This window comes from Talpa occidentalis, unplaced genomic scaffold (genome assembly GCF_014898055.3).
Source record: "Talpa occidentalis isolate TD23 unplaced genomic scaffold, MPIMG_talOcc4v2.1 talOcc4.4, whole genome shotgun sequence".
Taxonomy (NCBI): Eukaryota; Metazoa; Chordata; class Mammalia; order Eulipotyphla; family Talpidae; genus Talpa; species Talpa occidentalis.
This window is the reverse complement of record NW_023604295.1, coordinates 23522236-23547219: the sequence shown is the minus strand read 5'-3', so window position 1 is coordinate 23547219 and position 24984 is coordinate 23522236. Positions and strand designations below refer to the sequence as shown.

General features: G+C 34.4%; 1 protein-coding gene across 7 annotated transcripts in view; it reads right to left on the bottom strand.

The window, feature by feature from the left end:
* Window positions 1–24984, bottom strand: part of NAALADL2 (N-acetylated alpha-linked acidic dipeptidase like 2) — a 1155955-nt gene that overhangs the window by 481477 nt on the left and 649494 nt on the right. For all 7 annotated transcript variants that reach the window (XM_054700373.1, XM_054700375.1, XM_054700374.1 and 4 more), the window contains one exon: window positions 11145–11264. In XM_054700373.1, the coding sequence (XP_054556348.1) occupies window positions 11145–11264 (120 nt within the window). The remainder of the gene's footprint in view (window positions 1–11144; window positions 11265–24984) is intronic.

Genomic DNA, 24984 nt, shown 5'->3' with positions numbered 1-24984 from the left:
AAACAATCACAAAAATAAAAAGGCAACCTACAGATTGAGAGAAAAATCATACTATATATCTCCCAAGGAGTTAATCTCCAAAATTTACAAAATACTTACATAATTCAAAAACAAAATAACAGATTACTCAAAAATTAGGCAAAAGACCTCAAAAGATACCTCTCTAAAGACAGTCAGATGGCTTACACACATATGAGAAAATGTTCAACATCATTTATTATAGAGAAAAGCATGGTCTATACAAAAAAGAACAAATTAACAAATATTGGTGAAGTTGTATTGAAAAAGGAACTCTCATCCACTGTCAATAAAAATACAAGCTCGTACAACCCCTGTGGAAAATATTGTGGAGATTTCTCAAGAAAATAAAAATGGAAATTCCATTTGACCCTGCAATATTTTTTGAAGGTATTTATCCAAATGTCATGTCTGGTGCAAAAAGATCTACAACCCCATATATAGCAGCACTGTTTACAACTGCCAAATCATGGAATCAGCCCAAATTCCCTTCAACACAGAAATGGATAGAGAAACTGTGGACAATATATTCAATAAAATGTTACATAGCTATGAAGAAAGATGAATGGTAGCATGTGAGACAAAATGGGTGGTTCTTAAGGAGATTATGTTGAGCGAAATCAGTCAAAAAATGAAAGACATATTTTGGATGGTAAAAAGAAGATAATGTTTTCCATGGGGAATACAGAAAGAGTAGGGAGGGAAGGGAGGCAGATGGGATATGGACACAGGTAGTTTGATGTAGGGAATAAAAAAGTATAAAGGAAAAGAAAAAATAAAATGAAAATAAATAGAAAATAAATAGGCTTTTTGTTTTAGCATGTAAAAAATGCGGAATTATCCCTATTGTGATTAGAATTATTATACTGCAAGAGTTTTAAAATTTAGTATTAGTTGACTATCAGTCAAATAATAATGTAATGTATTTATTATTAATTCAGAAAATTCATAAGAAACATTATTTTAAATGAGATTACTAGGTCTAATCTAAAATACAATGGAAGAGAATATATATAAAATAAAATTTATGTAAACTTAATGAAATTTAAAAATATAAATCTCATAAATAATAGAAATTCCTTTCCAAAATATTCATTATTAAATCCTTAAAAGCTTTATTCTTAACTACAATATACATTGGGCTATAAAACCTCCCCAATAGCTTCTGGCTAAATACAGTAAATATATATCTTCAGCTAAATAGCACTTAATGAATATTTATGAGGATAATAAATTAACTTATATGTTAATAATGAATTAACTTATGTTAATAATAAATATTAAAAATAATATTTTATTGTATACATATTGTTTTTATAGTTCAAGTGAGAATATTTTAAGTTTATGTAGCTTCATTAAGGTTTTATTGCTTATTAAAGGTTAATTTGTTATAAAAACAGGATGTCTGTTGAATTAAAACTAGATTCAACATTGTGTAGCCTTAATTTTAATTACATATATTTTTGGGAGAGGTAATTTTTCCCCAAATATTGTTATTTTTTTTCAGAGATGTTTCTTCCCAAAAGAAGCTTACTTCTGTCTCCATATAATTTATAAACAATAATAGATTAGGAAAACCCAGTTGCTAAACATGATGGCTTACCAACCATTTTTATAACATAATATGAATAAGAACAAGGGAGAAAAAAATTAGGAGCATATAGTGATTAATAATTAGACATCAAATGAATTATTCTTAAACATTGCTAGTATAGAGCCAAAGGCTTATTTAATTTTATGTAAAAAATTCTTTAATACCTATCAACTTTTATAAAATATCAATAGAGAAATGAATGAAACAAAGAAAAACTTAGAGTGAGTTTTAAGATATTCTAATTTCATAAATGTAAGAATCTTGAATTGAGCTTCAATATCATACTCATTTCCACATAGCTTAAGCCCTTTACTGAAGTACTGAACCTTTACTTAAAGAGATGGATTAATTTTATTTTTGATATTTATGCATATTTATTTCAGGATACCTGAAAAGAGTTCAATGGCCATACACATTGTTGCAAATGGAACTTTTTTTAGTAACTGAAGAATATTCCATTATGCAGCTATAACACAACTTCTTTATCCATTTACCAGTAAATGGGTACTAGGTTGTTTGCCATTTGGCTATTGTAAATAATGCTGCAATAAACTTGGGGGTGCACATATCTCTTCTGATTTGTATTTTCACATTTTTTTTTGGATAAGTACAAGTGGGATAATGGGAACATATTAGATTTCTACATTTTTGAGGAATCTCTTAACTGCTTTCCATAATAGTTGCACCATGTTACATACCCGACAACAGTATAGAAGGGTTCGCTTATATACAATTGTTCTCCAACACTTGTTTCATGTGTTTTGACAATTGGCCATCTTGACAGGTGTGAGGTGATAGCTCAGTTGTTTTGGTTTGCATTTCTCTAATATTAAGTGATAATCACTATCTTTTCAATGAGCACCTTTTCCAATTTTCATGTTCTTTTTGAAAAACTATTCCGATATCCTGCCCAGTTTTAATTATTTTTTTAATTTTATTTTGCATTTAGGAGTTCTTTGTATACTTTGGATATGATTCTCTCGATAGGTTATTCATGCACAAATATCTTCTCCAATTCAATAGGATGTCTTTTCATTTTGATGCAAGTTTCTTTTACTGTGCAGAAGCTTATTAGTTTGATGTAGTGCTATTTGTTTACTTTTTCTTTTGTTTCCCCTGATGTTGAAGTCAAATAATTAAACTTTTTCTTAGCTTCTCAAGAAAAAAGATTATGTAATTTAGCAAATTGTGATAGCTTTTGACTACAAAGAATGGTGACCAGATAGAAATGGGATGCAAGGAGAAAACATAGTAGTTCAAGTGCAATTAAATCAGATATTTGCTCATATTTTCTATGAGTATTGAGTATGTTCCAGACACCGTATTGAGTACTTACAGCCTTACTTTAATTTCTACAACTTTGTGATGCAGTAAATTACAAGGTGTTCTCAAAGCTAAACATGTACAAGATGACTCAACTTTCAAAATAAATTTAAAATTTCAGCTGGAAATTTATACTATTTTGTAAATGCAATATAGTTTTTAGTTCCTAAAATTCAGATTCATAGGGTTTGAGTCGAATTCAAAATACACAGAAGGGGAGCTATAGGAGGAGGAGTTTGATACTATGTTTGTGTGAATAATGTGGTGACATACATATAAAGATGCATGAATCTATGCCTCTGAGTCTTTTACAATATTATAAATTAACATTACTTCAGCAAAAACAAAATACATTATATATCTTGATGAGTCCAAATAAGTGCATAAAAGTTGATTGCGTCTATAGTTTACTCTTTCAGATTTTAGAGTATAATATATTAAATAAAAGACTTTTAAAATATGGATAATTTTAGGGATTGAAACTAGAAGGCATTAATTGCTGTTTGCCATTATTTTTCCTTTCCTTTCTCCTCTCTATCTCTCTCCCTTTCTCACTTCATGTCTTGATTTTTTTTTTTGCTTTTCTTATGATAGATAACAGGAGAAATAAAATATCCTGTACCTTTACTGATGATACCAACCTATTATGATGGAATGGAATTTATGTATGCTAACAATATTGAATAAGATACATGCAAAAAATCAATACTTCTGATACAAGCTGTCACTTATTATATCATAATATTTGAATGATCAATAACTACAATTAAACTATATTATTATGTAGGTAAATACAAGTATTACTTCCAAATTATGGGATTCATGAAGACTGAAAAGTGATAAACACACTCTTGGCTTTAAGTCATAAAAAACAGTATCAGCAATAGGATGTGAAACATTCAATTATTCTGCTCGAAATTCATTTTCTTAAAATCTGTGCTAAATAGCAGAATAATGACACTATTTAAAGTCTTTTCATCATAACTTATGATTGAAGCTGTATTTCTGCTTTTGTAGATATGGTTGTATTTGGTCTAATCATTTACAAAAATAACCAAAGTCAGCCATTAAACCATTATTTTCTGATTTTTGTGTTCTAGTTCTGACCCTAATTTCCATGACTAGCAGAGACACTCTGGAGTTTTATAATTACAAACTATGGAACACTGGTCTTTTGCAATTAATTTTGAGAACAGGGTATGAAGTGACCCATTAAGTAATTCAGAGAACAAACATGCATTTTTTAAGTATCAAGTAGTATTCACTTTTATTTTTGTTCATAAAATGCTTTAAAAAATTGCCTTATAGAAAAAGCAAGTTTTCCTTACTCTACAGGAATCAAACTTAAAATATCACATGATGACACTAAAATAAACATTTTGTTCATTTGAAATATCCATAGAATATCATGTAAATGTTAAACATAGTTAAATTGTTAAACATAGTTAATTGTTAAACATAGTTCAGCACATATTAAAACACCTATATGATTCATGTGAATTTGTTTTCAAAATACATTTTAATGGATAGAACTGGAGAGGCTAATGGTAAGCAAAATAAGACAGAAGGAGAAAAACAAATGATTGCTTTCACTTATATGTGGATTATAGAGGAACAAAACAAGGGGTCAGACAAAACCAAACCAATAATAAATCCTTGCCATGTGATGACGAAACTGAAGCAACCAGAAGGGAAGTGTGGCTGGGTTGGAGTAAGGAGGGAAGGGACCCAATAAACATAGTGGAGCATTATAGGGTTTTAGGTGGTGTGTATGGTGTGAAACATTTATTTGTACAAATTTGAATTTATAACCTTTAAAACAGACACAATGATATAAAACAGCTTTATCAAATATATAAATATATAATGTAATATTAATACATAACCTTTACCATGTACAGTAGAGGATTTCTTATTAATTTTTTAACTGTCCATTTGTTGAGTATGGATTGGAAAAAGCAAGTTAATATTTGCTGATAATTTATAATATAAGAGTACTAGGAATATGTTGTGTGTTATTTCATTTATAAAAAAATAGCAACAGCATCTGTGAATTTTATGTGAAAGGTTGCTATGCACAAAAGACATCAAGATATCTAATTACTTGTAATTTTGCTGCATACAAATTTGACTCCTACAATATGTCTGGCTGATATGTGGTGTGTACCTAAACATTGGTCCTGCTCCACATTTCAGTGTGGGATTTACTTGATTTCCTATTGTCATGAACACATAGTGATCCTTTTAGCATTTTTTTTTTCCTGAAAATGACTCCAAATACAAAGGTAAATGCTCTTACTGCATTTTATATAATGAATGTCAAACTTAGAGTTGTCTCATTAATTTGGGAATTTTTGAGGTCTTGGATTTGTTTTCCTATGTCTCAGATTGTTACAGTGAAATCTAAATGAATCCATTACGACATATAAAAGGATATTTTACCTTAAGCTTAAAAAAAAAAAAACCTTCCTATATAATAAACCCTACATATTCAAAGTTAAAATGAACCTAACAGTCTTTCCTTCAAGTTTTAAGTAACACTAAGCCAGCTCTAGAGAATTTGGTTGGCTCTTGTCTGCAACAATAATGTGTGGATGTCAAAGTATGTATCAAAAAGCCATCTGCTTTTCTCAGACTGTGCTAAACAATATGGGGATTTTTCATTAATCCCTTCCTGGAGACTAAATCAGAAATGTTCATAGTATTTATAATAAAACTAATTTGATTCCTTCATTTACTGCAGATTGTTTTTCTACTCATTTTAGGAGATAATGTAATATCAAAATTATGTTTCCCCTTTGTACTTCCAATCTCAGATAGAGAGATTCCTTCCCAAATCCATTTTTAAAATATGATTTAGTAACTACTGTTCAGCTAATATAAGATTAACTTTTCAAGCTTCCTGTCCAGATGCTCATTTAGAATCATGAATAATGGTGGTAATTCCCATAGAAGTCAATTGGTCCTCTGGCTGATTCAACCCATCCATGTCACTGTCTTACCCTACTTTGGAATTCCCTGAATGTGTTTGATGGACAGGTGAGGCAAGTTCAGATATACAATGTAGACTTGTCTAATCCATGCTTCCTTTAGTTTTACCCTATGAGTATGTATTAATAGAGTATCAATGATTCTCTCAAATCTTTGGCACAATGCACAGAAAACAGAGTTGGGTAGAGTAGAATTTAATGGTTAAAGAAAGGATTCCCTGTCTCTTCTACTTAGAAGTTAATGCCATATTTGTGACAAAGCTTTCTGCTGAATTCTTCTTGAACTCTTTCTTAAATATATTCCTAGAACTATATCTATATCTATATCTATAGATAAAGATATAGATATATATAAAGGCAACTAAACCAAGCTCTTAATAGTGCGATCAATTCTAGATAAATCATTAATTTACTACTTTGTAGATATGGCCAAAGTGTTTAAAAATATATTTTCATGAGTAGTCAAATACAAAATTGCTTTGACTTACTTACCTACTGGTAAGAAACTTAGGTACTTGACCTATAACCTCTGTTAGAAAACATATTTAAATGGTTATCTTAACCTGATTTTTTTTTAAGATTTATTTATTTATATACAAGAACTGGGGTATAGACTAGAGGTATAGTGGGGTAAGAGGATTCACCAGAAATAAAGTGGGTAGCATAACAGGCATAGCTACTTAGATACACTGCTGAGGGGAGCAACTGGCAAGATAAGAGAGGTCTGCCATGCCATGTGGGTAGCTCCCTGGCTGGGGATGGATCTCAGGCCACAGTGGCTGGCAATAGCTTGATAGCACTGTGTCTTTAACTCTTGCACCACCAGGGAGACCCCTTAGAACCGGATTTTTAAAGGTTTTTATTTCCGCTTACTAAACATACATGCAGTCGTTATAGAATATTTAGAAATTCAGGAAAATATAAAGAAGTAGAAATTATCCATGGGCCATCTATCCAATTGATATAAGTGACCCCCTACCACAAGAGAACTTTAGTCATATGTGTCTCTGATGGGTCAAGCAAGTGGATTTCATGGAGTGGACCCAAAACAGTATTACCTTGTTGCCCTTTTAAATCTATTGTTTTTAAATCTATTGTTTTAAATCTATTGTTTTAAATATATTGTTGTCCTTTAAAATATATCTAGAAATGAACATTCTTTCTTGAACACTTAGATAAATACTTCTGTTCATTGGCAATAAAAAATTCCATAATCAACATGTGTTCACAATAATAAATAAGTGAATATCATGTCTAGATCAAAACCTACACTTGAGGGCCTCCCGTGGTGGCACAGCAGTCGAGGGCTGGGGCTGGGCTGCAAAGCTGCCCACAGCCTCTGCAGCACCAGTTCGATCCCCTCAGCAGTGTATTTCGTCAGTCTGCCAGTTCTGTACCCCGCTCTGGCTCTGGTGAATTCTCTCACCCTCCTGTGCTTCTGACTGTACCCAGTGCTTGAATAAATAAATGAATAAATCTTAAAAAAAAAAAGAGAGAGAGAGAACTAAAGGAATGTAACAAAACTGGGACCTCTTTGAAAAAAAAAAAAACCTACACTTGATTTAAAAATTCATATTATTTTTAAATTATTTTATATCTCTATTTTAATTGTATAATTTTTATTGAGGCAACATTAGTTTAAAATAGGTTATATGATTTACTAGAAAACTTAAATAAGGGACCAGGAAAATGAATAACTATAAGAAAGTGAAAATCAAAATCAACAAAAAACTATGAACCAGAGATACTTTTTGGGGGTGGGGGGCGGGAGGGGAGGGATTGGTGTCAGAATGGGGGGGTTGCAATTGTATGGGAAATATAAAAATAAAATTAAAAAAAATAAAATAAAATAGGTTATATGATTTAGAGGAATATGTTCACACCTCTTTAGCTGTATGTTACCCCATCATACCCACCAGCCTCAATTTTGCAGTCAGATCTCTAGGGTTTATTTGGTTTACTTTTGTTTGTCCCTTTATTTTGTTTCTTCATATACCATAGAGGAGTGAAATCATCTGGTACTTGTCTTTCTCTTTCTGACTTACTTTGTTACCATAACCCACCTAACCCCTTCTAGTTCCATCCATGCTGTCACAAATGACAAAAGTGTTTGCAGTTGTTTATTTTATAGCAGAGTAGTATTCTATTCATTATATGTGCCACATCTTCTTTATTCACTCATCTGTCATTGGGCACTTAGTTTGTTTTCCATAACTTGGTTATTGTAAATAATTCTGCAATGAACATATTAGTGGACATAGCCCTTTGAATTACTCTTTGTATACTTCCAGTAGATACTTAGGAATGGAACTGCTGGATCACATGGTTGATCTATGTTTAATATTTTGAGAACTTTAGTATTGTTTTCCATAGGAATTGGACCAGTCTATATTCTCACCAACAGTATATGGTCCACGTGTGCACCACCACTTATTTCTGGTCTTTTTGATGTTGGCCATTTTCACAAATGTGAGTTGCTCTCACACTGTGGCTTTTATTTGCATTCCCCTGATAAGTGAAGCTGAAGAATTTTTTCTTCCACCTGTTGACCATATGTCTGTGTTCTTTGGAGAAGTGCCTATGTAGCTCTTCTACTCAATTTTTGATTAGTATTTTTTGTTGTTGAGTTGTAGGAGTTTTTTATAGATCTTGGATATTAGCCCCTTAATAGATGAATGATATTTTCTCCCGTTCAGTAGTGTCTTTTATTTTTTTCAAAATAAAATATTTAATCTTTGTTTAAGATTATAAATGTCTTAGAAAGTAGACATCTGGTATTCAGATATTTTAGCTACCTTTGAATTCGGCAGACACTTTGTTGATGCAAGAATGATCACCCTGTAGTTTCCATGACATGGACAAAGATACTCTAATCTGGCTGGTCCTTAGCTCACCATTCCAAGAGGTAATTCTCATGTGGTAGTGAACCAAACATCTTTCTGTTATGTGTGTCCATTTATAGTCCATGGGAAATATGTGCATTTTTTTTCTATCAGCTGTGTGTACACAGGACAACCCCAATACAGACATCATTTTTGTGTTTGTTTGTTAAATGCTCAGCAAATCCATTTCTTACCTTTAGGTTTCTCATTTAAAGTCAGAGCAAGCTACTAAACCCCTTACAACTGCACAGGACATATATTAATCCCTTGTTGCTCCAATAAAGTCCCAGTTACCAGACTTGCAGTGGAACGTAAAATATACTTATCTCAAATTATTATTCATAAAATCCTCTCCTCCAATTTCTAAATATTTTATATTTAGATGTGAGAGAGGGGTTTTATAGCTTAACATGTTTCTAATTATTCCCTTTTACATATTCCTGTTGGGTGGAGCTCACTTTGAGATATCCATTCATTTTAACCTTAGAGCCTCTGCCAAACTCCACGTTAACACTTTGAATAATTATTTATATACCTACCAGTCTACTCTAGCTAAACACATACATGCACATATACACGTTTATGTAGACTCAGGATTTGAGATGAGATGGCATGGGTCTAAATACTGAAGAGTGGCTTAAGCTTTTTTTGCCTTCTTTACCTCACCTATAAATTAAAAGTAATAAACGTTCTCAGCAATGTGGTTACTGTGAATATTAATTTATTAATATATACATATGTTTAGAAAAATCCTTGCCCGTATTAACAATATTTCTTTTGGAAGTAACAATAATGTCACTATTATATAATAATTATAAATTTGACTTCAGAGGATTTTTACAATATTAAATACTCCTCTTCAAATCATTGTTGTACATATTCAGCTATATAACTGTAGCACAATTTTTAATACTAAACAGGGGCATATACACTGTTTTGAGTATTTTGTGACATCATTGGTTGTCATCATGCTTATTATCATCTTTGACTTATTTTCCCATTAAAATACATTATCTGAACTGAATTTATTGGATCAAAATGTGATTATTCAAAGCCAATTAATACATATTGACAAATTATCCTGCCCAAAATTAATATTACTGTGCATTCCTTATTCAAGGCTGTCTTAAGATTATGACCAGTTATCTACTATGAGAATAATTTAAGTAAAGTATACTTGAAAGGTGATTACAAAAAAAAAAAACAGGCAAATGTTGTTCTGTTGTCTCCTTATAGAGTGTGCAAAGATTTCTGGAAACATTTTTGGAATTGGAAATTAGCAAAGCTCATTTAGGGCTGTGTGAGGGAAAATTCATTATATCTCCAGAAGCAGAGAATTACAGTGATGTGACTACACTGACCATTCTATTTTAACAGTAAAAGAAAATGAAGTAAAAATGAGTAGCACTGGCTGTCGATTGTGGTGGCTCATTATGAGATACTTAGATTGAGCTGCTTTAATTATGTAAATGCATCTAGTGGTTGAGTGTTAATAAACTTCTATTTAAATAAAATAAATCAAAATTCTGCTTCTCCTTAGCATATTATATTTTAATTAAATTCCTGAGCACAATCAGTAGCTGTGAAGTTATACAGTTAACAAAATCAATCACTGAAGAGTGTAAATCAGATAGATAATATTCTAACATAAAATATATGGTAGTTAGCCAGTTTTAATAATAGATTAGAATTTTCACTTATGTGATAAGAAGAGGACAATGTGGCATTCATTTCTTAACACTCCAAGTACGTATTATTATGAAGAGTGTGCCAATTTTACAAAGACCCCACAAATTCACCAATTCCTAGTTACCTCTGATATTAAATAATGAAAGTATCAATTTGTTTTTCTTAAAGACATTCATTTAAAATGTTCTATTTTGGGGCCTCCCTGGTGGCGCAGCACTGTGAAGCTGGCCACAGCCTCTGCAGCACAAGTTAGATCCCTGGCCAGGCAGGGAGCAACACACATGGCGCAGCAGACCTCTCTCCCGCTGCTCCCCTCAGCAGTGTGTTTCAGTCAGTCTGCCTGTTCTGCTCTGTCTCTCACCCTCCCACAACTCTGGCCTGTACCCCAGCTCTTTTATAAATAAAAATAAACCTTAAAAAAAATAAAATGCTCTATTTTGGGAAAACCATCTTCCTCTGACATTCTCCACTTCTCTGTGGCTCTGTTTTTCTCTCCCCTTTCCCTTCCTCTCCCCTCCCTCCCTCCCTTCCTCTCTTCCCACCCCCCCACCCCACACACACTCTCTCCACACTCACAGAGACTTATAATTCTAACAAAACAAAATATTCAATTCACCCCACCCCAGAAAAAACAGTCATTGGACCAACCTTATAAAGTAGTGGCAATTTTCCTAATTTCAGGAATGCAATCTGATTCTTTGTATTTTTCATTTTTTTAATCCTTTTTAAATCCTCTGCATTTCCATAGCTCACATCAATGACTTCAGCCTAAAGATAAGAAAAGTCAAAGAAAAATAAAATGATGAATTGTTCATTTAAAATGGCAGAATAGGGCCTCCCTGGTGGCGCAAGTGGTTAAGCACTGCACTTGAAGCAATCCACAGCCTCTGCAGCACGAGTTTGATCCCCGGCCAGCCAGGGAGCTACCCACATGGTGCAACAGACCTCTCCTGACTCTCCCGCTACTCCCTTCTGCAGTGTACTTCTGTCAATTTGCCTGTTCTGTTCCCCACTCTGTCACTGGTGAATCCTCTCCCCCCGACATTTCTGGCCTGTACCCCAGCACTTGTATGAATAAATAAACTTTTAAAAAATAAAATAAAATAGCAGAATCATTTATAATGATTTGAAATCAAAGGAAAACATATTTTTGTCTACATCTCAATCACTACAAACACTCACATTCTGTTCCTATTTGGATACAATTATTATGGTCACTCAAGAAGTTAAATTCATTTTCATTTTGCCATCTTCCTTCAGAATAGATTTAAAAGCAGTTCAAGCCTTTAATAGACAACTGGATTTGAATGTTCTACATTCATTTTTCTGAAATGTGAGTCATTATATAAAATATTGCAAGATTAATTTTCTTAAGTTTCAACTACAATACAATCATAGCATTCATAGACTTGAGGACAACTAAAAGACTATGTAAATTTACAAAGTCCATCATCACAGCTATTCAAGTTCTGCATTTAACCAGTTGTGACTGACAATCCCTTGGATTGCAAGGAATACAATCTATACAACCATATACACCAGATTGACATTCAAAGACTGGGATATGTTCCCAAACTGCTATTTCTGTCACATCTCCTACCACCCCCTATAGTGTTCTTATGTTCTACACCATATTTTTCATTTTTAAAAGTTCTTTTAATTAATATGAGAATTGCATTCCTTTCTGGAGGGCACCTAGAAATCCTCTGAATCAGCTGTCCCTTTTTTCTCCTTATAAAGGACCAGGAAAAAGACTAACCATAATAAAGTAAAAATCAAACCCAACAAGCAACTATAAACCAGAGACACACTACAAGGTGGGGGGGAGAAGGGAATAGGGTCAAAATAAGGGAGGTAGGAATTATTTGGGGAATATAACCAAGATGAAAATGTATACATTGTGCAAAAATGAAAAATGATGTAAAATATATAAAATAAAAAATATTAAATTAAAAAATAAATAAATAAAGTACAAAAACCAAAACAAAACAAACAAAAAAATACTGCACTGCAGGTTCTATTAAGCATAAATCCTAACAGTCAAATGAATTCTATTTAATTATGTAATGATTTCTATTATTAAAATAATAGTTGGTATGTTTCCTATTGATAAATTTTTATTATAAGACAAAATGCAAGAGAAATCATGGAAAATACTCAAGGAATGGAGATGGAGAATCCCACACTGTAGCTTCCTATCCTTCTCAATATACTTAAAAGAGTTTTATACTAAGGCATTCCATTAAAGACTCAGTTGAATAAAGAATTTTGTTTTTAGAAGAATATGTGAATACCAGCAAGAGGTCAGTGAATTTGTTATCAGAAAAATTGCTGGGATAAAATATTTCCTCAGATATTACATTCATCTGCATCTGTAAAACACTTGCTAATACATTAAAGCCCTTATCAAATTACCTACCTGATGAACTGCATTTCCCTTTTCCCAATTATATATGGCCTTCTAGTCTTTGAATCCCAGAGTAATGTTTCTGTTTTTAAATCCTTAGTGCTTTATTGGTCCTGCCTTTTTACACATATATTTGTCTGCTGGTATAGAGAAAGGCCATGTCATTCGGTATCTGGTATCATGTGTGTATGGCATGTGTGTATATATACACACATATACACACATATATTTTAGTTTATTGGTCTTGAGTCAAAATGACTGCAATTTATACAGTATCTGTATAAACATAAGCTGTGTTTTTAATTGGTTTTTCCAAGCAAACCTAATTGTTTATAACCCTCTATCAGGTGATTTTTTTTTTTTATTTTAACTTTGTTCCTAGTAAAATGTGATTACCAGTGTCTCATTAATACAATCTTTGAGTTTGCTGATACCATTAGAATATAAGTAACTATTAATCTTTCTTTTAAAACTCTGATTAAATAAACAATCTTATACTAATGATCACATTGCAAAAATGAAATAATTCACATTTTTATTAAAATTTGTAAACTACCTACTAATCATTTGTGATTCACTGACAGCATATTAAAACAGGACTAATAATCAATTGGAAATATTAATTTTTTTTTTATATTTAGTAAGGTTGAAAGAAAATACCTTACTGATTTGAGAGGGCATAGGCCAGATAGTGACTTTTTCTTTGTGTGTGTACCAGAAAGTTATGACAGTTATAGAAATATCAATTCTGTAAAAAGAATTCACATTATTGAAAAATAACAATAGCTTGCGTCAACAATGGCAATTTCAGATAACAAGCTTTTCAGCCCATCTTCTATAAAACCCACATGTCAATAGATTAAGCATTGTGACATGTAAGATTTTTTTCAGAAAAATATTCTATAACACAGGCATCATTATATCAATTTATTTTGGCTTATGCATGTGCAGCCTATGTACAAAAAAATCAATAATTAAGGAAGTTTCAATGTTCTGGTGGTTTGACAGGTGATAATAAAAATGTATCTACTGTCTTCAAAGAATGCCTATGAACCAGGTCCATTCTGAAAGTCCTATTTACCTGCAGGCAAACTGAAAATCACAGCTGCAAGAAAGCACATTGAATTTTTTCTGAGACACAAATCAATATACAATGATATGATAAAATGTCAAGCCATTTCTTTCCACACATTCTTGTTTCTACAATGACCCTTTTCTTATTGTGCTCATTCTGTCATACTAGAAAATCGTCCACTCAACCAACTAAAGTATAATGTTTAAATTAAGTCTAAATGCCAAGGATTAAGACACATCTGACATTCCCAATGGGAAATGTCAAATGAGCAGGAATCTAGGTACTTTTGAATATTCACTCCATGTGCATCACAATTTTTCCATTGAGAATTTTCCTGAGGCATAAGAGAATAACTGAGAAATACAGAGTGAAGTCAAACTTAGTCCTATTTAAAAAAAAAAAAAAACCTGGGCCTCCCCTGATGGCTCAGGCAGTTGAGCGCCATGCTGTGAGGCTGTCAGCAGCCTCTGCAGCACGGGTTCGATCCCGGCCAGCCGGCGAGGGTCCCAAATGGCACAGCAGACCTGTCCTGTCTCGCCCGCTGCTCCCCTCTGCAGTCTATTTCATCAGTCTGCCTGTTCTGTTCCCCGCTCTTGTCTCTGGTGAATCCTCTCACCCTCCCACACATCTGGCCTGTACCCTGGTTCTTGTATAAAATAAATAAATAAATCTTTTAAAAAAAACTACCATTAAATTTTATTCAAATTCAATAATTTTGAACTAAGAACAAAGGATTAAAACTATAGTAATTGAAACAGAAAAAATGTATTTTATATTGTTAAAAAAAATATTAGGATGACAACATAAAGTAGTGGCCATATAGCAACAGTTGAGAGGAAGATAGGCACACTTTAATAATAAAAAATAAACATTAATATACATTTATTTTCTATCTATGGGAAAATATGTGATTAGAGCAACCATAACCCGAAAAATAACGATCAAACCATTAAATGTAACATTTTATTAAGTCAATGGTACTATTGTTCTGTTTAAAAACGGGTAAACTACCTCCAGCAAAAGCAATGGCAGGGAATAACTAAAAGAAATGAGCAGAATTATCATTTCCTGATAATTTTTCATACATAAAGAGAACAATCGTGGAAAGTAAGTATATGAGAGAAGTGTCTGTGGGGGTCATCCTCGAGGTGTCTGGGGTGCCATGGGAGGAGTGATCCAGTGCCTGCTTTTCCTCTATCCTGAGTTACCAAAATTATTCAAACTTATGAAATGATATAGCCTTTGAATTTTTTTAGAATTCACATTTTTAGCCATTTAATCACTTTGAATCCTCCTAGTTCTCTAAGACAAATTCTGAATGTACACACTATTTGAAAAGCCTGTTTTGACTAAAACAGCAATTTTCTACTCAAACTCATAAATGGTAAACCGAAGCAGTTCTCATACTGACAAAATACAGTATTATCAGAAATACTATTCACCTAAATACAAGTTTTGCTTTAGAAATTTACTCTCTCATGTAATCTAGTTTTTGAATCCTCTTTAAATTAAAGGGCTTATCTCTTTAAAAATATCTTATAAAATCAAAATGATCTCCAATGTTTACTGTTTTTCCTTTATAAAAGCATGGATATAGTAATATTTATGGAGAGTTCAGAATTCAGAGATTGTTAGAATTTCATTAGTACTTCATTTTTAATTTTTCCCAAAAGCTTTCTATGGACATTATCATGAAAACCGTAATATACTGAGGCATGAAATCAGTACTCCCTCCTCCCACCCTGTGGCAAACACCACCAATCAATGATCACATTTTCAAATTCCTCTTAAAATGATTCTACTTAACCAAGACCAACTATATATGGGTTAACATAAGCAGGGGACTTGTTAAAATATTTAATATTTAATGACCATTTATAATTTAAATGAATAATAGTTATTTAAAATATACAATAAATAGAGCATAAGGAGACCTCCCTGGTGGCACAAGGGCTTAAGCACAGCACTATGAAGCTATCCGCACCCTCTGCAGCATGAATTCCATCCCCCAGCCAGCCAGGGAGCTACAAACATGGCTCAGCAGACCTCTCCTGTCTTGTCCACTGCTCCCTTCAAGTGTGTTTTCAGTCAGTCTGCCTATTCTGTTCCCCACTCTGTCTCTGGTGACTCCTCTGGAGTCACACCTCTGGCCTGTACCCCAGTTCTTGTACGCATAAATAAATAAATCTTAAAAAAATAACTAGAGCATAAATACTAATCAGTTAAAATAGACTTCCAGCCACTTCCACTAGGGATACTAGCTAGTGCTACTAACCTAGTAAGTAACAACTGAATTTAGCATTAAGCGTGAAACACACAATGCATTATTCTGGGTTTTTTTGTTTGTTTGTTTTGGTATAAAGGATAAAACAAAAAGGGTGCTTTTATTTTATAATGAAATACTAAATGCAATGCTTAGTGGCATAGTACTGTGTGTTCATAGTAAAAATAATAAGGATGTGCCAGAGTAGTCACTTGCCTTGGCATAGAGTAATATTTTTTTAAAGATTGATTGATTGATTGATTGATTGATTTATGCAAGCACTGGGTACAGTCAGAAGCACGGGATGGTGAGAGAATTCACCAGAGACAGAGCGGGGAGCAGAACAGGCAGAAGGAACAAAGTACACTGCTGAGGGGAGCAGCTGGCTCAGAAGAGGTCTGCGCGCCATGTGGGATCCTCCCTGGTGGCCAGGAAGCAGCCGGGGATCAAACCGGTGCTGCAGATGCTGCAGGCAGCTTCGCAACCCAGCGCTCAACCGCTGCGCCACCGGGGAGGCCCATAGAGTAATATTTTAAAAATTTTCAAATGCTTTACAATCTAATTTAACTGCACATATAGTCTAAAGGGTGATACAATTGTTAAGCTATTGTAACAGAAATTTAATCAAAGTGAAGCATAGTTCTGCCAGGATTACATTTACATTTATAAGTTTGTAGTCTCCAAAGTCAATATTAAAAAAAAAGTTTAGAACAAGATTGCATACTAGATTAAGAAAACACAGTCTGTGCAAAGGAAAATCTATTTGTTTCCCCAAATTTAACAAATAGTCTTTTAGACAATATATACATGCTTATTAACATTGTTTGGCTAATATTTTAAAAATAACATTATCAAATCTCATCTCTTCAACAAATGATGTGGGAAAAATTAACAGCCCTTTTTAAAAGAAACTAGACCACTATCTCCCGCCATATTATAAAAATTAACTCAAAGTGGATTAAGGACTTAGATGTAAAACCTGAAATCATAGAACACATAAGAGAAAATATAGGCAACACTGACCTCAGGAATGTCCTTAGGGATTTGACTCAAATAGCAAGGAAAAATAAACAAATTGGATCACATAAACTACAAAACTTCTGCTCTATGACAAATACTATCATTAAAATGAAAAGACACCCTATCAAATGAAAGAAAAATTTGCACATCATACATCTAATAAGAAACTAATATCTAAGCTCTAAAAAGAATACTTACAACACAACAGAAAGAAATTCAAAAATCTCAATCAAAAACTGGATAGAAGAGTTACACAGACACTTCTCCAAAGAAGACTGACCAATGGGAAACAGGTACAAAACAAAATACTCATCATTACTGGTCATCAAGAAAATACAGATCAAACCATAAGTAGATAATATCTCACACCTATGAAAATTGTTCTTATCAAAAAATTCAGAAACAAGTGTTGGCAGGGGTGTGGATAAAAAGGAACACTTTTATACAGTTAATGGGAATGCAGACTGGTCTAGATCCTATGGAAAACAGTATGGAGGTTCTTAAAATACTAAAAATAGATCTACCATATGATCCAGCAGTTTCATTCATTGGAATTTACTGGAAGAATACAAAACACTAATTCAAAGGCAACACATGAATGTTCTTTTCAGCACCATTTAAACAGCTAAGTCATGGAAACAAACCAAATGCCCAATGACAGATGAGAGAATAAAGATGTGATATGGGCCTCCCTGGTGGTGCAAGAGGTTAAGCACTGCACTATGAAGCAATCTGCAGCCTCTGCATCACGAGTTCGATCCCTGGCCGGCCACGGAGAAACCCACATGGTGCAGCAGACCTCTCCTGTCTCGCCCACTGCTCCTCTCAGCAGTGTGTTTCAGTCAGTCTGCCTGTTCTGTTCCCCATTCTGTCTCTGGTGACTCCCCTCACCCCCACATCTCTGGCCAGTATCCCAGCTCTTGTATGCATAAATAAACAAATCTTTAAAAAAATGTGATATACACAATGGAATGCTATTCAGCTTAAAAAAAAAAGATTAATTCTTGTCTCTTGCAATAACCTGATGGAACTGGAAGAGAATATGCTAAGTAAAATAAGTCAGAAAGAGAAAGACAGATACCAATGAATGATTTCTTTCATATGTGGAATATAAAGAAACAAAACATCTTAGAAATATGACTGCACAATTGAGGTTACCAAAGACAAAGAGGGAGCAAACTGGAGAGGGAGCCCAATAGACCATATGTGGAAGGATTATTAGAGCTCAGGTGGTGGCAGTAGTGTGGTAACACACATCTGAGGAAGTGTGATCCTGTACCTCTGAGTCATACACAGTAATATAAACCAATGTTACCTCCAGTTAAAGTATCCTTCCTTTTAGACATTTTTATTAAATAGCATTTTAAAAGCTAAAAATACATCTTCAAAGAACAATGATTAAAACACATACAGAAGTAGGTAAAAAATAAAAGGGGGAGACAGAAATATAAAATTCAATGAATGTAATAATGGAGAATTAGTTAATAGGATGAATATGAAAGATTTTGTCATACTACAGAAGAGTGAAATCATTAAAGACTTCTAAGCTTATGCTAAAGGACTCAGAAGCCAACTTAAAGAGCCTCTTAATGACCAAGATGGGAAAAAATGATAATTATTTCAATTTCCAATAAGCATCAGTTTATATTCTAATTTCTGAAGGTATGAGGGAAATGTAATACAAATGATCCCTTCTTACAGTGCTTTATTTTCTTGCTGAGAGTTTAACAATGAAAAATTGAACGAAGACATTAGCAGTTCAGAAAACACTTGGTTATGCTATATCCTAAGAGAACAAAGAAAGGGTAATATAGTAGAGGGTGATGAGGAATAATTTTAACAACAATGTCAAGGGAAGCATTATTAAATAGATTGAGATAGGATGGTGTAGGGTAAATAATTGTCAGCCTTTTCTGCCTTCCTGCCATTAGGATTGATGATGGAATCCTGCAGTCTTGAATGCATGCCTGATGGCGGGCCTCGGGAATAGGGTGTGAGCATACGTAGGTGGGATTCACGTGGGCTGAGATGGGGTTTATAAGGGTGGTGGCATAGAATGGAACAAGCCAGAGAGGAGAACGAGCAAGAAAAAAGAGATTGAACGAGACCACAGGAGAATGTCAGAGAGCCCAGAAAGAGTGAAGGTTCACTGGGGGCTGGAAGGATTGCCAGCCTCCAGGCCCCCCGGCACCCCTACCTGCCCTGCACCTGGTAAATCCAATAAAAGCTTGAAAAAAGCCACTAATGCTCCATGACTCTCTTCTACTCATCTGCATAGGGTCATAGAGATCCTGCCCTGTGTCTTCCTGCCATTACAGATGGGTCCAGGATTTAGCTGATAAATAACCAAAATAATAATCAAACATTAGACCTTGTTCAGCAATCTTATTTTTTTTTTGCAAAAATTTAAAGTACCTGGATGCAAGTCCTTTGATCACATTTAAAAAAATTTTTTTGTACCTTCCTCTACCCCCAAATGGGGAAATAAGTCAAATGTCAAAATAACTTACAACCCCCTGAAAAATGTAGTCTGTCTCAGGCTGCTGATAAAAGACAATCAATTTGCTGCTGCTGACAAAACATAATTATGTGCACCTCTAACCCATACACACAGCTCTCTTTCCAGCTCATCTGGTACCCAGTGGCTGAGAAAGAAGGAAGTGAAAGTTTTGATTGTTTAAATCACAGTAACTCACATAGGAGCTGACACCCATAACACCATATATTCTCGTTTTTTGTTTGGGGAGCCACCCTGGTAAAAGGAGTTATCCCTAGATATCTTGGAGATCTCTTATCCTCCCAATCAACAAATATTGATTCCTTGCATTCCTGAAGGGTAAATGATTGTCAGGCTTTTTGCCCTCCCACTACTAGGACTGGTGATGGATCCCCACGGTCCTGAATGCATGCCTGATGGCAGGAACCTGGAGTAGGATGTGGGCATGTGTAGGTGGGTACACCTGGGCTGAAAAACTGGGCTTATAAGGGCGGCATCTTGGGATGCCAGAAGAGTGGAACAGAATCAGGAGAACAAGCAAGAGAGCGAAACAGAACCAGTGGAGAAGAGGCCACGAGAGAACGCCAGAGAGTAAAAAAATGAAGACTTGCTGGAGGCTTGGAAGCCTGCCAGCCTCCTGGCCCCCGGTTCCCTGGCACCCCTGCCTGCCATGTACCTGGTAAAATCCCAATAAAACCCTGAAAAAGTCACCAAGGGCTCCAGGATTCCTCCTTCACCCACTGGCTCGGATCATAGAGATCCTGCCCTGTGCCCTTCCTGCTGACACTACAATTCCACATTGATGCCTGGAGTCCTTTTTATTCCTGACTAGAGGTTTTCAAGAGCCACAGTGGACCCCTTGTCCAGTGACAGAATCACATCCAAATGATGAGAAGTTTGACCTGGGGGGTGGGGAAGAACTTTTTGGGCAAGTGCAAATACAAATTCCTTCAGAGAGTAAGGAGTCTCAATGAAACAAAGACATTAACTACATGAAGGAGTAAAACACTGAATTTAAAATAGGAAGTTAATGATTTTTATAGGGTGGAGACTAGATAAAACTGGAATTTCAGAAAACTTTATCAAGGTAGGATGAAGCAACATTTTGGTGGTAGGGCACCATTAGTTTGCACTCAATAGGTGCATTAGTTAGAGGTTGCACAGCAGAAAAAAGGGGATAGTATGTTGGATGGTTGATCAGTTTTTACCAAAAAGGAGACTTAAAATGTTTAGCGGGGGCATCCCTGGTGGTGCAGGCAGTTGAGCGCAGTGTTGTGAAGCTGTCCACAGCCTCAGCAGCGCCGGTTCTATCTCAGCCGGTTGGGGAGAATCCCACATGGCGCAGCAGACCTCTCCTGTCTGGCCCGCTGCTCCCCTCAGCGGTGTATTTTGTCAGTCTGCCTGTTCTGTTCCCCGCTTTGTCTTTGGTGAATCCTCTTACCCTCCCGTGCATCTGGCCTGTACCCTGGTTCTTGTATAAAATAAATCTTAAAAAAAAATGTTTATGGGGTGGTGGCAAAATATGTGAAGAGGGTTCTAGTACTAGCAAGGCAAGGGGCAGCCTCCCAGACCCCTACAAATCTTACTCTTTCTCTGAGCTCTCTTTAGTGTTCTCTTGTAGCCTTGCCTCTCTGTAGTCACACAGCTCGTCCTCTCATAGCCATCCTCCCTTATATCTCTGGTCTCTAGGCTCAGCTGTTCACACTTGCACATGCGCACACACCCATAGTCCATGTGTCCATACTCAGGTATGCACACCCCATTCCCATGTTCTCAAGCACCTTCTATATTATCACGATCAAATTAATGATAGCCACAAAGGCTAACAGCGTAGAAAGCCTGATTAATTCACTTACTCTAAAGGGGTAAAAAGGCACAACCGTCCAGTGATAAATAAATCATGGTATATAATGTATATCAAGGTAATTATAGTTAGTAATAGTGTATTGCATATTTGAACGTTGCTAAGCAAGCAGATTTTTAAAATTTTCATCATGAACAAACAAAAGTTTTCAACTAAATATGGTGACATACTAGCTAAATTTATTGTGCTGATCATCTGATAGTATATACAAATATTAAATCACTAGATATGCCCTAAAGCTAATAAAATGCAATGTTTTAAGTCAATCACACCTCGATTTAAGACAAAAAAAAGACTGTTTATAAACTAAAAAAAAGTAGATACATATGTAGTTCCATATTTGGTTGAAGAATCCTAGATATAGACAAATAAACAAAATAGATAAACAAAATATAGACAAATAAAAGAGATATAAAGTATAGATTATTTTTTCAACATGAAGAATAAAATAGTATAAAATAGGTTAATTTTATTCCATCTATATTTCTGTAATTCTCAGTGATAACTGATTATGATAATTTGTTCAACTTTATCACATCCCATGATATTTATTGATACCCCAATATGGATACATATCTGTATCTATATATAGCCTATATATATATTCATAGCAACAACAGCACTGGATAATTCCTTCTGAAATAAGCATACAAGAATAAGGTGGTGACAGTGAACTATCTCCCGGAGAAGCATGAGGGACAGTTGGGAAATGGGTCGACCTTCTTGGAAGTTCATGGTGGAAAGTGTGTTGTTGTTTGAGAATCAGAATGAAAGATCAAGAAATAATTTTCAAAATGATCCAGGAGCCAAAATTATCTCTGGCAATTCTATAGCTCACAGACTGTTTCAGGAAATTTTTTAAAAGAATTCACCTCTTGATCTTTGATTAGCTCTGTCTAAAAGCCAAACTTTATATAACCATGAAACTTCTCTTAAAAGGAAACCAGGTGGCACAAGGGGTTAAGTCTCAGCACTATGAAGCTATCAGCAGCCACTGCTGCATTAATTCAATCCCCCGCCAGGGAGCTGACCCACATGGGTTAGCAGACCTCTCCTGTCTCCCCCGCTGCTCCCCTCAGCAGTGCATTTCAGTGGATCCGCCTGTTCTGCTCCCTACTCTGTCTCTGCAGAATCCTCTCACCCTCCCACACCTCTGACCTACATCCCAGTTCTTGTATGCATAAATAAATAAATCTTAGAAAATAAATAAATAAAAGGAAACCAGAGGTAAAGTTCCTAACCCTTACTTTTATAGGCTTCTCCACTATCCAAAAATAGAATTTTCGTATGAAAAATTTCATAAACTAAAGTCACATAAAGCAAAGAAGCAGTTCCATTAATTTATATAAATATTTTTGATAAATATTTTTGATAAATACTGCTATTTATCTGAACAATACAATAATACTAATTAAAAAAGACATATGTACCTTTATGGCCATTGTCACATCCCTTATAATAGCCAAGATATTGAAGCAACCTAGTTATCTATTAGTGAATAATTGGGTAAAGATGTGGAATAGAAACACAATGGAATGCTACTCAGTCATAAAAAGATGTGATCTTGCCATTTGCAATAACATAGATGAACTCTGAAGTTATTTGGTTTAATGAAATAAATCAGATTTGTGAATGAAAAATATTTCTATTTCACTCATGTAATATAAAGAAACAAAGGAAAAAAATAACAAAACAGAACAAAAACTCTTAGATACAGAGAACAGATTAGTGGTTACCAGTGAGAGAGGGGGGTTGAAATATGTTGGGTGAAATGAAAAAAGGAAGTTAATTTTTATGGTGGTGAATGGAAACTAGACTTTCGGTGGTGATAATAATGTATGATACATAGATACAAATGTATGATGTTGTAAACCAATATTATTTCAATAATTTTTTAAAAACCTGCTGAGTCATATCAAATAACATACACAACCTAAAATCACACTAATATAAAGAAAAATTATGACTGATATAATAGATACACTCTATATAAGGTAATTCCAGGAAAGGTGTTTGGTTATTCTATTCTTGCTGCTCAGGGGGTTTCTGCCTCTGTAAAGGCTCTTCGTAAAACAAACACTGACCACACATTCACATTTTACCTTTTATTACAAAAGAAAAATCACCTTTGGAGTTTTTTAACTTAGGTAAAACAGATATTAATGTGGGTGTTTTGTAAAAGTGAATTGTATTAAAACAAATTTTGAAAAGTAGGCAATACCTATACAGACCTTCTAGTGACTTCTGTGGCCTTAAATGGGAGGTGTAAGCTATTTGAAGTGGAATCTGAGTGCTCTCTCACCTTTTACCCAATGGCATTGTGCTTGGCTTTGTTTGATCCACCCTAATATCAAGGTCATGTCTTAATTAACAAACCAGTTTCCTGCTAAGTGCTAAGTGCTATAAAGTTGTATGCCAGTAAAACAGCTCCTTTGGGCAAAGCACAACAAAACAAAAATCGGATGTGTAGTATTGGAAAATTTCTGTGGTTTAAATATCACACCACAATTAGGAAAATTCACATAATTGACTCTCATTAGCAGGAAAAAACTAACTTGAGCTGGGCTGGCACACCACTGGGACATGTGAGCCTGACCTTTGAAAGTGGTAAAAATATATTACTTAAGTCTTTACTAGGTGGTTGAAATTAGAAATTAGTATGAATTGGAGATATGGTTGAAGCTTGTAACTGAGCTTGGGCAAATTGGAAAGAGTCAAGAGGCAGATTACAGCCAGAAGTGGGAAATAGCAAGTAAAGACAAAAGCAAGAACAAATTCAGAGGAAACCCCAGCTATTAGAAAGTTGGACATGTATACGTGCGTGGGTGCTAAGAAGATTTAAGCTGAACACAACTGTTCTAAGATGATATAGGAGAAAAATAAAATAATGACTTAACTGTCCTCTGTGCTAGACATTTCACTGAAATTATATCAGTTTTTCAGTCCATCTTCAGGATATTTATATTTAGCAGATATGTGTGCCCACTTCATAGATGAGGTAACTGAAATTTAAAATATTTAAATAACTTGGTAATGTGCATAGCAGAATTAAACCTTGCAATTAAACTGTTCACCAAATTGCTCAGTTATTTTCAATGAGACTGCCAGATGCATGTGGATATGTGTGGGCAGTACCCAAAACCTTCTTATTTATCCCTTCATGTCCTGTGATTGGCACAAAAGTGGCACTCAGTATGTATTTGTTAAATATTGAAAAGCCTCTTGCTACATTAGCGAAACCCAGATGGTGAAATTCCATGTTAGTTAATCTTCCAGTATCAAATTAAAATATAAGGAAAAACAAATTAATCACAGAACACTTTATTTAATAAATGATACTCAACTTATTAAGGTAAGGGTAT